Source organism: Motacilla alba, chromosome 2 (genome assembly GCF_015832195.1).
Source record: "Motacilla alba alba isolate MOTALB_02 chromosome 2, Motacilla_alba_V1.0_pri, whole genome shotgun sequence".
NCBI classification, from domain to species: Eukaryota; Metazoa; Chordata; class Aves; order Passeriformes; family Motacillidae; genus Motacilla; species Motacilla alba.
The window spans coordinates 49274444-49287172 of NC_052017.1; the positions used below are offsets into that span (position 1 = coordinate 49274444).

Below are 12729 nucleotides of genomic sequence, written 5' to 3' on the forward strand. Positions count from 1 at the left end.
TAGGAAAAAAAAAAATAAGAGGGATCACAACTCCACTCTTCTAAATTTCTAAAAGCAACTTTGAGCAGCAAGATGCTTCTATTGCCCCTAATGGCAGTCTTAAGCTCTTTCAGAACAGAAAGAGCAAGCGTACAAAATCTCAAGTACAGATGGCACCCCTTCCTTCTAGTACTGCTCAGATTTTTTTTAACCCAGAGTTCAACTGTAACCATTTCCCTCAAAAGAGAAACATTAGCAACACAAAACCTGGCTCCTTTCCTGCAAGAAGAAACACTGAACAAAATCACAGTTTGCATAAAGGGTAAAATGGCTACAGAAGTTCTTTTCACTATCAAGATTAAAAAATATAGATTACCAATAGTGAGACCTGTGAGGATGGCAGCATTTTGCTTGTAGCATATGGAACGCCAATACTCATTTCATAAAATGTTGTGAGAAGAATGGAATGAGGCCTGGTCAATCAAGGTATGTGTAATAACACTTTAAAGTATTTTAATTCCCATCACTGGTTGCATTTAATGGGAATTGTTCTTCAGGAACACACTCAATTTTCTGCTATAGTCAAAGAAATGGGCAGCCTAAACCTCCTTTATTCTAGGCAGCATTTATGCAAGTGTGATGTACTTTATAGCACAATGAGCAATATTTAAACCAGCTCCACATTCAGATGACCAAGCATTGCCACATATATTTTGAGCATTTTCTGTTCTGCATATCTTGTGAAATCATCACAAATTTCTTTTATTTTCAAAGCGCAGACATTTCCTCTTCAAAAAGAAGTAACATGCACAGATAATGACAGATGACAATGTCTTCAGAGAACAAAATGTTCTTAAAGCACCAGAAAATGGGGAGGAAAAGCAAAACGAATTTCTAATAGCTTTCATAACCATTATACCTTTTATTTACATTTAGAAAGATAAGTCATGAAACTTAAAACAATAAAACCAAATGCAACTTGTACAGAAATCTTTTAAATTTTTTTTATTATTTATCACACATTAAAAAATGAAACACACTATACAAATGGTTTTTCATAGCAGATTACACATGGGTCCATTCAGACTCGCTCTCCAAGTGCTGCCAACATGTATAAGTGCTGCCTGTGATGGCAGCTGTTTATCATATAGCCAATGTATTGATTTAAATGCAGTAGCATGCAACCCTTAAACGAGAAGGGTCTGATTCCTTTCTGTTCTTAAATTAGGTTAAATGGCATTGGTGTCCATATTTACATACTTGAAATGTATCAATCCTGAGCAGTTCTGATGTAAATCTGAGACTGGCTGATGGAGTCCTGGTCTCAGTCATTAAAAAGGGAGGTCCAAATGGCAGCAGGGTGGCTGCTATGAAGTTCTGTCGCTTTCATTCTTTCCATCACATACCTACTTGCCGAGTGTCACACAGTCAGGTAATTGCTAATAAAAATGCTAAGCCAAGTAACTGTAGGTGTCCTTCTCACCATCTACACGTTCCAAGTACTCCTTCTCAATGAGGATGTCGATGCATTTCTGTGTGGGGAACAGAACAGAGGTGAGCTGTGAGACACAGGCATAAAAGCCCTCTCTGGGGTTGCTCCAAACTTTGATTTTGACCCCCAAGGGAGTTTCCTGCCAAATAGAGGACAGGAATAGGTAAAGGACACAAACCACAGCAGTTCACTCTCCTCTTTCTGACCACATCCAAGCAGAAGGCTTTGTAAATCCACTAAACTGAATTGCACTTACTGGATGCCATTCCAGGGGTGTGACTGGGAGATCATCAGTACGCTGAGCAACTTCATAGTAAGACAGCAAATAAAGAATTACACCAAGATGCAGAGAGCTTATGTAAGGTCACGAAAGACAGCAGCAGTGAGGGGCTCTCTGTGTAACTGCCTTGGTGCCAGTTCATGCAACTGCTCTCTCTCACTGCCTGTCCTTTGCCCCACCTACCCCTTGGTTGGGGATATAAAAACTGCTAGTGAGCTCACTTAAACAAACAGATGAAAAAATTAATATACATAAATGAGTAATTAATATAACCAGTATAATTATGAGTAAATAATTAAATCCAATGCCCCCTTCCCTAACATTTTTACTGTAAAGGAAAGCAGGAAACTGTTACATCGAGTAACCCCAAGGCTGACTATTGTCCCACAACTGGGAGAGCAGGAACAAAAGGTAAGCCTGGATCAAGGGCAATGGTAAGCTGACTGATGTGAAAAGATGCAATCCAGCTACTATTTTACCATCACTGCCAACAGTGTGAAACATGGATAGTACCCTAAGAGAAATGCAGTATTTCTGGTTAAAATATTCCCTACTTGCAACTCAAAAAAATCTACCCTTGTCCATCCCATCTCCTTAGCTTTCCTTTTTAATTCAGAAGCATGTGTTTTGTCTGCGTAGATATCCACCTCACCTCCTGGAATCCAGGTTCAGAGATATGGGTCTCACATACCTTAATTACAGGAACTCGTGGCTTGAACCTTGAGGACAGCTGTGTTAGCACTTCTCCAAGCAGTTGCTGGTGTTTTAGAACTTTCCTCATTTTCATGATTCTCACAATAGCAGCCTGCACAGCAAAGTTGGGAAGGTGTGTTTAGGAGCAAAGTATTTGTCCCTCTGTGTAAAGCCATTTAACTCACCTAGATCACGTCTGCCCACGCAGAAGCACCACCACAACCAACGTGAGCACCAGACAGGGAGAAGCTTGCCCACGAGTGTCAGCTACTCACACAGACTTCAAGAACTCAGAGTCTCCATAGCACACAGTCATCAAAAGTGGTTTTGACACATGAATTTTTAGAACTGTGCTTACAGTCAGTCATAATAATAATAATAATAGCACCAACTGGTAACAAGAGCCACACAAAACTACCTGTGTAGCAAAAAGCCTTCTTTATATACTTAACCTTACTGTGAGACTGTCTTAGTGGTACATCTGTATTTCCTTCCCCTGCCTCTCAAGTGGATTCCAAATGAACTGATATAAAACCACTCTTGATTTCATACTACGTGGGTATTATTCTTTTTTAATTATTCAGTTTTCACCCAAGACAAGGTCTGGTGAACGTGTATCCAAGAAACCCAAACACTCATCAACACCAGTTCTAAATAATTTTTAGAACTCTAATGTAGTTGCAGCATGTTATCTTCTAGTAAAAATTAGGAAAACCCTACAGTAAGCTTCATAAAATGATTACAAAGATGTGATTCTGGGTTCATGACAGCATTCTGCAATAAAATTCACCTGAATCAGTAGTTTCCTGTCTTCCTCTATATTTTTATGTGTAGTTTCTTGCTCCTGCTTCTGTTCAGTCTTCATTGGCACATTGATGTTTACCCTTAACTTTTTGCTGTAAAGAAAAGCAGAAGTTAATGAACAATTAGACTGTTTAAAAACCTAAGAAACACAGAAAAAACTCCAAACAAAATCCAACTCCAAAATAAAAGCCACAGCACCATAATTACTTTACAACAATATAGGACTTTGGCTCTTCTGAAAACTTGAGATGCTCTTACTCAAGTTAAAAAAAAATTAAAATAAAAATGAAGAATGCCCGTAACCAATCAAGAAAACAAAATACATTTCTGGTGGGTGTCTGTGTATCCCACAGTTTACTGAATCCATCCTAGTGATCTGTGTAACATCACTATACAGTTACACTGTATTCAAAATATTTCTGTGTGTAGTAAGAAGCTTGGAGTCAGTGAAGGGGACAAAGGAAGTCAATGGAAACAGAATCACCCTTCTGATTTACAGACTGGATTCTGACCATAACGTGGAGAAATCTGTTTGTTCTGTGGAACTCAGCGCTGCCTTTCTTTCACACGCTCCCTGGCACTGACAGCTGTCTTGAGGTGAGCCCACTGCCACATGTGGCCACTCAAGACAAGGTCCTGTGTCACAAGTGGGGAGCAAACCTCAGCATCAGAGCACCAGGGAGCACAGGGCTCTGCTCAGCCTGTTAGCTGCACTGTTATTTATTTAGCACAGTGCTCTCCATCATAAACTGGGAACCAGCTGCTGCACAATGCAGCAACACTGAGCTGTTTCCATCATTGCATTAATGCAACAGACCATGAATTCTCTAACCTTTAATTTATTAAAGGGGGATAGAAAGCAGATAAAGGGTGAGGTACAAGGAAAGGTTTTAAAATGTTTCTTTCACCTGAGATCTTATCTTCAGGAAGCACTGAACTCCTCACTGAATTTATGTGTGTTTATATCTATGCTCTGGTAAGCATGATAAAAAGTACCACAGTGCTGTAAACAGCTTATAATACACAACTGTTTAAAGTAATAAAATCTACTGAAAATTGTGTGTATTAAGTCTTCAAATCACTGTATACTCTGTGGTTATAAAATGAGCCTGATCGTTCTCATGTTAGCAGTAGTGGATGAACATTTATGTCTTTGACCTTTGCTGTCACTGGACACTACTGTAACCTTATAAAATATCATGGATTTGCTGAGTGCATTTGAGTAACACCTTGGCAAAACGGCAGCACTTGAATCAATTATTCAAGAATTAGACAAGAATCAAGGAACAAAAAGGACATACGAAAATACATCAGGCCTTGACTTTATTTTATGATTTTATGACTAAGTCAGAGCCTAAGAGCTGAAATCACATCCATCCCACAACCACTTGCCAGCCCTTCCTCTTAATGCTGGTACATATTGGATCTACATTTGAATTGGCACTTGAACCCTGAACCTTTTATCCCAAGTATATTGGATTTCACCCAGATTTTGAAAGCAGAGGAGGATGCTACCCATTACATCTAAGTGATGCATGCTGCTTACTTTTTGTAACCAAGATACAGTTTTATTAAAGTATCTGGTTTTAACTCCACTTCATCAACATTTGCATTTTCATCTTCCAAAACCTGCAATATATAAACAAACAAAGAAATAAATAAATCGTCTAACATATTTAACTGTATGTTAAGCAGGTTATAACAAAGCAAGAGTACTTACAAGCAATTTTGATTTCAACAGTATCTGTAGAACTTGTGCCAAGATATCCTACAAAATTGTAGAAAACATTATCAGTGCAGATAGACAGCACCTTTGTCTAACTTAAAAACTTGAACAAGAATGAACATATTTAGACAAAGAACTAATGAGTGCAGAACACTGCAAAATGAGGGACAAAAAAAAAAGCACTAAAAACTTAGTTCACAGAAATAAAACAATGTCCATTTTGGGTGTTATGACGTATCCCCCTTGTGGTTGGTCAAATATCATACAATTTTCAAGAAATACTGATTTCAAACAAAAGATCTTTCCAGTTGCTGCTTTAGGAACAACTTTGAAAGCAGATTTATATGCCCAAGAAATAATTTTCCCAAACCATGCAAATACATATACCATGGCAAGCTTAAACTTCAGAAAGCAAGCACTCTCTGCTTTCTGATTAACATCTTTTTGTTTTAAAAGGTTGCTGTTGCTGGTTGCTCACCCAGAAGGCTACTGGCAATATTCTCTGCAGGCCTGCAAAGCTGCCTTTTACCACAGTCTGTAATAAATGGCAACCCCCTAAGACTTCTGGGTTTGCTGTAATCCATTACAATAATTTCTAGGTACACATTTCTATAAATAAAGATCCTACTAAATAGGAATACATAACTTTCCAGAAGTCAGAGCAGACTTGATTCAAACCTACTGCTAAAGGTCAAATAAATGTCAAATTGTAGACCATAAAGCCTGCTTGGAAAGAAAAGGAGGGAACCTTTTCCACAGGAGAGAGTTAACCAATGAACTGCAGATTTACTATGTTCATGTATAAAAGCCTTGAGATATAAAGGAATGACAGATGCATAGATCAATCATTTAGGGAAAATGCTGGTTTTACTAGAATGTTGTCTTTTAACATTAAAATGTATGCATTGAAACACTGAAAACTTCCACCCAGAGCTCAGCAGGAAGCTAGAAAATTCACTCCAGTCATGAACAGGAATGTACATGCACTAAGACTCATCAGAAGACCAGGCAGTTATGATTACAGGAAAGTAAACCAGGAAAGTGAATTGACCAAGAATAGAGCACATCCGTCTCCTTTGGGACAGAAACTGGTTCTGGCTCCAAGCATGTGTAATTCAAGTTTCTTATGATAGCAGGAAGAGCCCTGAAGACCAAAACACTTGCTCACAAGAGTGTGGTAAAACATGCAAAGTCACTACCATTTTTATTTGAGTACTGTCTGTCAGCTGCTGCACGGTGTAGGCATCTTCTGTGTTGTACTGCAGTAAAATCGCCATCTGGAATGTGGATGCCTGACAAATCCAAAAAAAGAGAACAGAGGGGAGAAATCAAAAAATGAGAACTTACAAACACTTTCTGAATTTGAACAGCCTGAAATACACCAGTTAAACACATACACTGGAATATCTGGACAACAAAGAATACCCAAGTGCTGCTAATTAAAAAAAAAAAAAAAATCAAATATTGCTTTTACAACCAGAACTCCCCCTTCCAGCATTATCTAAACATAAACCCCAGGATCAGAATAATTTAGCTTGCTTCAGACACTCCATCAAATCGTCTATTATGGCATCAAAGCATTATACTTCTATTTGCCAATACAGTTTTAAGTTGTTTTCCTCTGTCACTCCAACTCTTGCCCATTTAATCTGCATTATACCCAATACAGACTGTTGAATTCATCCTTACAACCCTCCCAACTCCAGCAGAATAATGAAACCAAATTCATCCACCAAGCAGCTATCAGTAGCTTATCCATCTCCATCATCACAGGGTTAACCTATGCTGATGACAAGGTTAAAGTCTGACATTATCATGTTTCTTCTCAATGTTGTGAACTCCCCACCTATCTACTTCTTGAGAGAAAGCAGACAAGAAGGTATAAGCAGGATGAGATCCTAGGCAAAGAGGTTGTATTTATCTCACAAAATGCATTTCAACACCTGTTTAAACCACAGGCAATGTGTTCTGTTTCCTAAGTCAGTTTTTAAACACTGATCTTTAGTATCAGGATAGTAAATAAAATAAACACACAATAAAGGTTCTACTGGCTGCATTCAGTCCTCTGAAAACAACCATCACCAAGTGTTTCTATTGGTATGACTTGTCCTTACCTGTAATGTGTATCTGTTTTTGAAACAGTTGGTAACCAATTCCCCTTTGGACAGCTGATACAACCATGTTAATTTTCTTCCACTATGACGACTGGCATAAAATGCAGTAAATCTCTGATAGCTCCGTTCTAACTGTATAAAAACATCAGTAATAAATAACTAAATAAATAAATATTATTTACCTTCATTTACCATTACTAGAACATGTTATGGAAGCAACAGGGGATCATCAAATCTGATCACCCTCAACCACCATGTTGTCTAAATACCCCAAACAGAAACTCAAAGTATTCAAATTTGGCAGACTGGATGAAAAATTTCCCTCTAAGTTTCCCCTTTAGAATATCATTAACATTACAAATGAAAACAGGCATTTAAGGTTCATTCTTCCTTTAATGATACATTAAGCATGGCTAGAAAAGCAATTTGTTCTAACCACCTTCATCCTCCAGGTAACAGCATTAAATTTATTTCTCATGTTAAATATTCATGTCTTTTTTCTGGACTCAGCAGAAAACTGATTATAATACCTAAGATTCTACTGGGCAAAGCTGAAGCAATGGTATGTAAAGGTTTTTTTAATTAAGTAAATCCAGAAAAATGCACTAACAAAGACTTGCTTTAGTTGCTGTTGAATATTGTGAAGAAAGATTCATTAACCAGGGAGTTTGCAAGGGAAAGATACAAAACCACTGATTTCACATAGTTCCCTCCTACTACCTTACTCAATTATCTTTTTCCAAATATCCTCAGGCCACACAGCCAAATAGCAGAGACACTTACAGTCCTCTCTGATACACAACAAAATGGAAGGAGACACCAGCCTTGTAAACCAAATTTCTCTCATGATCATTCCATGCTCAGATGAACCAAGTGCAAGTGCCTCACCTCAGATGGCAGAGCAAACGTGCAGGACTGCTGGAACGGCCACGATCCAGAACTCAGCACCTGGATGCTGAAATCCACTGAAAGAGAGGTGAACAGGATGAGCTGCATTATCCCACTTTCTCCTAACTCCCTCTTCACACACAGCCCCAGTTCTAACACAGAAATGGTTCTGGCCTCATGGTCAAACTAACATGATAAAAATCATTACGCACTATTTTATTTTTGTCAAAGCATAACCAAAGCTATTAATGAGAGATGTCACTGCAGTTGGAGAGCTTTAGATTTACTGTTACAGGCACTCAATCTTCTCTTACTTGGAGAAGTTATTACTCTGTTTCTATCCCTACAACGAGCTTCTCTTTTTAACACAGAAGTGTGAAAATTGTAAGTGTTCATCATCACTCCACAATACACAACTGCAAGAACAGACCTTCACACCTATACTTGTAAGGTATTTTGGTGAAGTTAAGTATGAACAATACAAAAACTAAGTAAAATTTAAACCTGATGATACACAACTCTAATTGTAATCCAAGAAATAATCATCAATTCTCGACAGAATTTGGTTCAACATGCTTCAATTAAAAAGAAAAGCATAAAAAGGTGATAGGGACCTCTAACAACCTGGAACACAATATACTTTTATCTTTAATACTTTCACATAAGTCTAGTATTAAACAGCTAAAAATCAAAACAGTTTAAAGAAGAACATCTCTCCAATCAAACATAAGAAAAGAAGAAAAAAAGAAAATAAACAAAAAGAAGATACAGTATTCAACTTATTAGTTATGTACCTAAACATGAACTCTAAAATCAGGAGGAGGCTACTCAGAAAATATATAAAGAGCTACTAGAAGACAAAGAACAGACCTAGAATTTAAAGACCTAATTTAAACATTCCAGATATCATGGCCAGAAGAACACTAACTCTAATTTGTGGCAGTATGAGTAAGTTAAGTATTTCCCTCACACACTTAGTTCTGCAGAAGTAAGAGGAAGCTATACTATGCAACAGTAACAAAGGTAAAGGTGTTACTTACAATCTAATGGTTCTGAATTGGTCAGGTGCTTTTTAAATTGCTCATTCAAATCCTTGCTTACACCAATGTCTTGGAACATCCGCTGCAGCTTGGAGGTATACTCAAAACCACAAGCTTGCTGTATTTAAAAGCACAGATACATCAGCAAGACACATTTTGGACATTGGCTAATGAGAAGAACAAAGTGTTGGAACTTATTTCCTTAACAGAAGATGCACAAAGTTCCGTATTTCCCTTACTTAAAGTGCCGATTCCCCCTGGAATATGAGCTTTAACTGCTGTTGAAAACTGAGGAAAGTTTTGTTTAAAAAGTAAGCAAAACACAATGAAACAGACTACTCAAAGGGTAGTCAATTGTATTTTGCTTAACTCTGCATAAATATGGGTTAACAAAATCAAGCTACTTTTCAGTACTAATTCCCTTGAATAATTAAATCCATGTCATTCATTTGGTTAAGAATAATTAGGCTTAGCTCCATCAGGCAGACATGCACTAGAAGCTCCTATGATTAAAAAAAAAAAAGAAAAAAAAAGACCCAGGTTGTGTATTTCTCTGTGCATAAAATAAACAAATGAAAGAGTGTACGTCAATGCTTTCCAAAACAGTGTGAAGACCTGCAAGGCAGTAGATCATGGGACAGTCATGGAATACTCACTTTTAGTTTGGAGATCATGCTTGCCTCAGCATCATCACTAGCACTGTTTTGATGCACAAGTCTCTTTGCCAGCATTTTAGCATAGAATTTTTGAAACACATCTTTATCCTCAATGTACTTGAAGACAACCATCTGGAAAAGCCAAGATAATTTGTAAGGGGAAATATTTAAACGTTTGTCTTGAAAAAGATGTAGAAGGAACTACTTAATTTACACCTAAATTTAAAGATTGGGGGTTTTGTTTGGCATTTTTTGGGGAGGGTGGAGGGACTGGTGGTGTGTTTGCTTTAAATATGGATACTATTTTAAAGCAAGACCTGTATATTCCACATGTAGAGCATATAATACATATGTGGACATATAATGATATAAAAAGGTGTCATGGAAATGATATGTTTTATATGCATATACAGATTAAGCAAAAGCATAGCTTCAATATAGCCACTTGAAATCTGCTGTAAAGGGTTTTTTAATAAGTAAAATAAAATAATTTTTATATTTTATATGAATTTATAGACATCTTACCACTTGATTGAGTGTATCTTCCAATTCTGCTTCTTCTGGATTCTTTGAACTGCAATTAAAGAAGTGCATTTTAATGAGTCCAAACCAGCAGAATTAAACCAACATATGGATGCATATGGAAGCTTCATTTGAATTTGAACAGTTCTGGGATCAAAGGCTCTTTAAAGAGAAAACAATGTAATGAAGTGAACAGTTCACTGCTCCTCCTGTCAGCAATTCTGAAGCTCCTAAATGTCACAGGCTGAGTCCTGGACCATGACTTGATTGGGACTTGCTAGTAGCCTGGAACTTCTCAGCATTTATGAGCTTAAACATGGACCTCTCTTTTCCTACTGCGAAATGCTATCTTTATTTCTTATCTTAGATAGCACAGTGAGAAGAAACCAGCTCACAGAGCTGAGACTCCACTGAGTAAAAGCTCAGGTGACACCACCTTGTCTTCCTCCATCTCATATTTGTCCACCAGGCAAACCACAAATCTAACCTGCACAGAGTCAGTATTTGTAAAGGAGAAAATAAACCCTTTGCTGAATGAAGGAGGAGATGGGAAAGAGAAAAGTGAGCAAGTTCTGCCATTTTTGGGTTGTTTGGTGGTGGCTTTTTTTCCTCTGCCAAAACAACTAGAAATGTTGCCAGGGACAAAACTGACACCAATCCAGTATGAACTGAACTGATACCAACTCAGTGTATGAGCTGCTGAATCATTTAAAGCCAAATACCTTGAATTAAAATATGAACTATAGTTAGAAAGCAGTTTTTCTCCTCCTCAATTTCTGCCCAGATAGAAGAAGGTATAGAAAAAACAAAAGGAGGAAAACAACAGTTTTAATGGAAAAAGGGAATGTGCATCTCTTTACAACACACAAGCCAATTTAAGTTTTTCAGTGTGAAAAACCCTACCTAAAACCCCTCCCTCAGTTTTACTGAAAAACAAAAACTTAAGTTTCTTCTAAGGCAAGAAAGGTTTGCTTATTTCCCCCACTTTTCCTTAAAAAGAATACCAAACAACACAACCTCTAGGAATGGTCCTACTGAAATTTTTGTATCCAGAATTTGGTAAAATTTATTTCTTGCAAAGTGTAGTTCTGTTTCTGAAGACAGTATAAAACTTCATAGGCTAAAACCTTTTATAATAAAAGCAAACATGAAATAATAATTTGTCTTTGAGGACATACCTTTTCTTTAGTAAAGAGTCACAGTATCGTGCCAGTAGCTCTGGGGATTTACTGGATGATTGAGCCATTTTTGTTACTGCATTATTATTTATAAATCGACCACAAGCCTATAAATCACAAAAGACAGTGAAATTTTGGGAGACAATATTTTTTATTTTGCACAGAAAAAAACCAAAACAAGTCCAGCATCTGCCACTACATGCACTTACTTTGTCTAGTGCAGCCACGAAGCCAGCATCATTGTTGAATGCAGACATGACTAAAGCGTTGTATTTCTTATGGACATCCAACACTGTCTGTACATACATTTTTGGATCCTGCAATAAGGAGAGACTGGATTTTGCAACCTGCTGACTTTCTGCTTTCTACTTCCTCCAAAATGGAGCTATTCCCTGGCCCAAGAAAACTTGTGTGGAGAAAGTCTACGAAGTATTAGAAACATTTTAAAGGTAAACAAGTACCCAGACTAGTTCAGGTCCTGTGTCCAGGACTGACTCATGTTACTGCAAACTTTCATTTACAGCAACCAGAGTGCAGAGTGTACCACATCACACAAAAGACAACAAAGTATTTACTCAACCCTGCAAACATTTTCAAAGACTTAAACTCATTTCAAGTCACACTTGAGAGAGCTGGACAATCTTAAAATGGCAGCTGCTACAGAGGAAAATCTCTGTAGTAAGAATGTGACTGGTGTATATCCAGTAGGTACAACTTAGTATAGACACCTCAGTCATTAGCAGTTCTTAAAAATTATGTACTCAGCACCCAGTGGCAGCCAAATGCCAATAAACATCAAGCTTACTGTAGACTGAGATCTTTGTGCAGTTACTGATCTTTGCTTCTCAATAAAGATGGAGTGGAGTCAAGGATATGGGCAATGATGGGCAAGCAAATCATCAGGCACACAGGACAGCTACTATACAACAGACTAAAAAAGGCTGGAAGTCTTCGCTTTGGAGATCAGGAGGTCTTCTTGGTGAGAAGTGGCAGAATATGGGCAGGGTTTTATCAGGATCCTGAAAAACATTTCCTGCTGCCACTGAAGACAGACACAGACTACCATGGACCACCAATCTAATGCCATGCTTGAGACAAAGAACCGAGATTATTGAGAACTTCCGAGATAAGGAATGCAAGTGGATTTGAAGGACATTCAGAAAATTACTGATTACAAGGACTAAAAAAACCAAACAAAAGGCACAAAAAGCAAACAATCTTCTGACTGAAAAGCAGTCTTGTTAATACAGTTAACAGAGACTAGAGCACAACTCCTTCTGCATTAAAGTCTAAAATAGTGAAATGAATCAGGCTGGTATGACTATTTCTCTGCACTGACTACAGAGAAAGTGAGAAG

At 37.6% G+C, this 12729-nt stretch overlaps 1 protein-coding gene across 2 annotated transcripts in view; it reads right to left on the reverse strand.

Moving 5' to 3' along the window:
* Positions 1-881: 881 nt before the first annotated feature.
* The window catches only part of CUL1 (cullin 1), a 52622-nt gene continuing 40774 nt past the window's right edge, over positions 882-12729 (reverse strand). The window contains exons 10-22 of one of the 2 annotated variants that reach the window (XM_038164471.1): positions 11582-11689; positions 11373-11479; positions 10198-10246; positions 9673-9804; positions 9017-9134; positions 7977-8053; positions 7089-7220; positions 6174-6266; positions 4969-5016; positions 4795-4877; positions 3235-3340; positions 2443-2556; positions 882-1511 (exon numbers count right to left, since the gene is read on the reverse strand). In XM_038164471.1, the coding sequence (XP_038020399.1) occupies positions 1431-1511; positions 2443-2556; positions 3235-3340; positions 4795-4877; positions 4969-5016; positions 6174-6266; positions 7089-7220; positions 7977-8053; positions 9017-9134; positions 9673-9804; positions 10198-10246; positions 11373-11479; positions 11582-11689 (1248 nt within the window). In that variant the 3' untranslated portion in view covers positions 882-1430. The other variant, XM_038164460.1, reaches the window with a different exon arrangement.